Consider the following 1,372-nt stretch of genomic DNA (forward strand, 5'->3'; position numbering starts at 1 on the left):
AAAAAAAAAATTGTACAGAAAAAGAGATTAAAGCTGTCAGTAAAAATTCATTTGAAGTGGGACTAGGAGTTACATATAACAGATATAAAATTCAAAATGGTACTACAGCGAGGTGCCGCCGCGATGGCTGGGTGCTGAGTGTGAGTGGCCTGAGCCCCACGTGTGACAGCTGCAGGGCTTCTCCCCACCTGGACCCGACGCAGTTGGAAAGCGCGCCCTCCACTCGCACTGCTTGCTGGGCTCATCATGAAGCGCTTGGGCCCCGTGCAGCGGAAAATGCCGTGTGTCTTTGTGACAGAGGTGAAAGAGGAGTCTTCCGCCAAAAGAGAGCACCAGATCAGCTATACCTTCGGGCCCAACTAGATAGGAAAGCCAACAAACAAGCTGAAAAAAGATTAAATTTTTTTTTTACATTCAAAAGGACACCCAAACGAATTTTTTTGGAACGTTGAGGAGGACTTCAAACCAGCTCCAGAGTGCTGGATACCAGCAAAGGAAACAGAACAAATAAATGGAAACCCAGAGCCTGATGAAAATGGACACATTCCTGGTTGGGTATCAGTAGAAAAAAACAACAAACAGTATTGCTGGCATTCCTCCATAGTTAATTATGAATTCGAGATTGCCCTGGTACTAAAACATCATCCTGACGATTCTGGACTTTTGGAAATTAGTGTAGTGCCACTATCAAATCTCTTAGAACAAACACTGGAGCTCATAGGAACAAATATCAATGGAAACTTATATGGGTTAGGGAGCAAGAAACATCCATTACATCTTCTTATACCACATGGAGCATTTCAAATAAGAAATCTACCTTCACTGAAGCACAATCATCTCTTGTCCTGGTTTGAAGGTTGCAAAGAGGGTAAAATTGAAGGAATAGTATGGCATTGCAGTGATGGCTGTTTAATAAAGGTCCTCTCCATCATCTTGGCTTATGTTGGCCAATTCCAGATACTTACATGAATTCAAGACCAGTTATTATCAACATGAGCCTGAAGAAATGTGACTCTGCCTTTGATATTGTTTGTTTAATCATATTTCAAAAATAGATAATCAGAAATTTGCTAGACTCAAAGATATAATATTTGATGTATAAAATGCAAATAAAATTAGTTTATTATCATTATATTCTAATATCGAATATTCCACCATGTTTAAAAATATCTCTAGGTTCCTATTCATTATGAAACATCAATATGTCTTCTACCATTTGTGAAGAAATGAATTTTCCAGTTTCAAATACCTGTTCAAAATGTATTAAAAACCAGCAAATTAATTTTAATCTCCATAAAAATATAAGTAACAGTGAGCACCTAAGCTTGTACAAAGGCTGGAGCTGGATTCTCTCCACTGTAACTGAGTGGTA

At 38.7% G+C, this 1,372-nt stretch overlaps 1 protein-coding gene across 1 annotated transcript; it reads left to right on the forward strand.

The window, feature by feature from the left end:
* The first annotated feature begins 246 nt into the window (after nucleotides 1-246).
* LOC105732311 (RNA ligase 1) lies at nucleotides 247-1,132 on the forward strand. The gene is given in 5 exon segments (XM_064360387.1): nucleotides 247-331; nucleotides 334-401; nucleotides 403-919; nucleotides 922-1,023; nucleotides 1,026-1,132. Coding segments are annotated over 5 exon segments (849 nt in total). The 3' UTR covers nucleotides 1,103-1,132.
* Nucleotides 1,133-1,372: the final 240 nt, after the last annotated feature.

The sequence above is a fragment of the Aotus nancymaae genome, unplaced genomic scaffold, assembly GCF_030222135.1.
Source record: "Aotus nancymaae isolate 86718 unplaced genomic scaffold, 86718_ANA_hifiasm-v0.15.2.pri h1tg000040l, whole genome shotgun sequence".
Lineage (NCBI taxonomy): Eukaryota > Metazoa > Chordata > Mammalia > Primates > Aotidae > Aotus > Aotus nancymaae.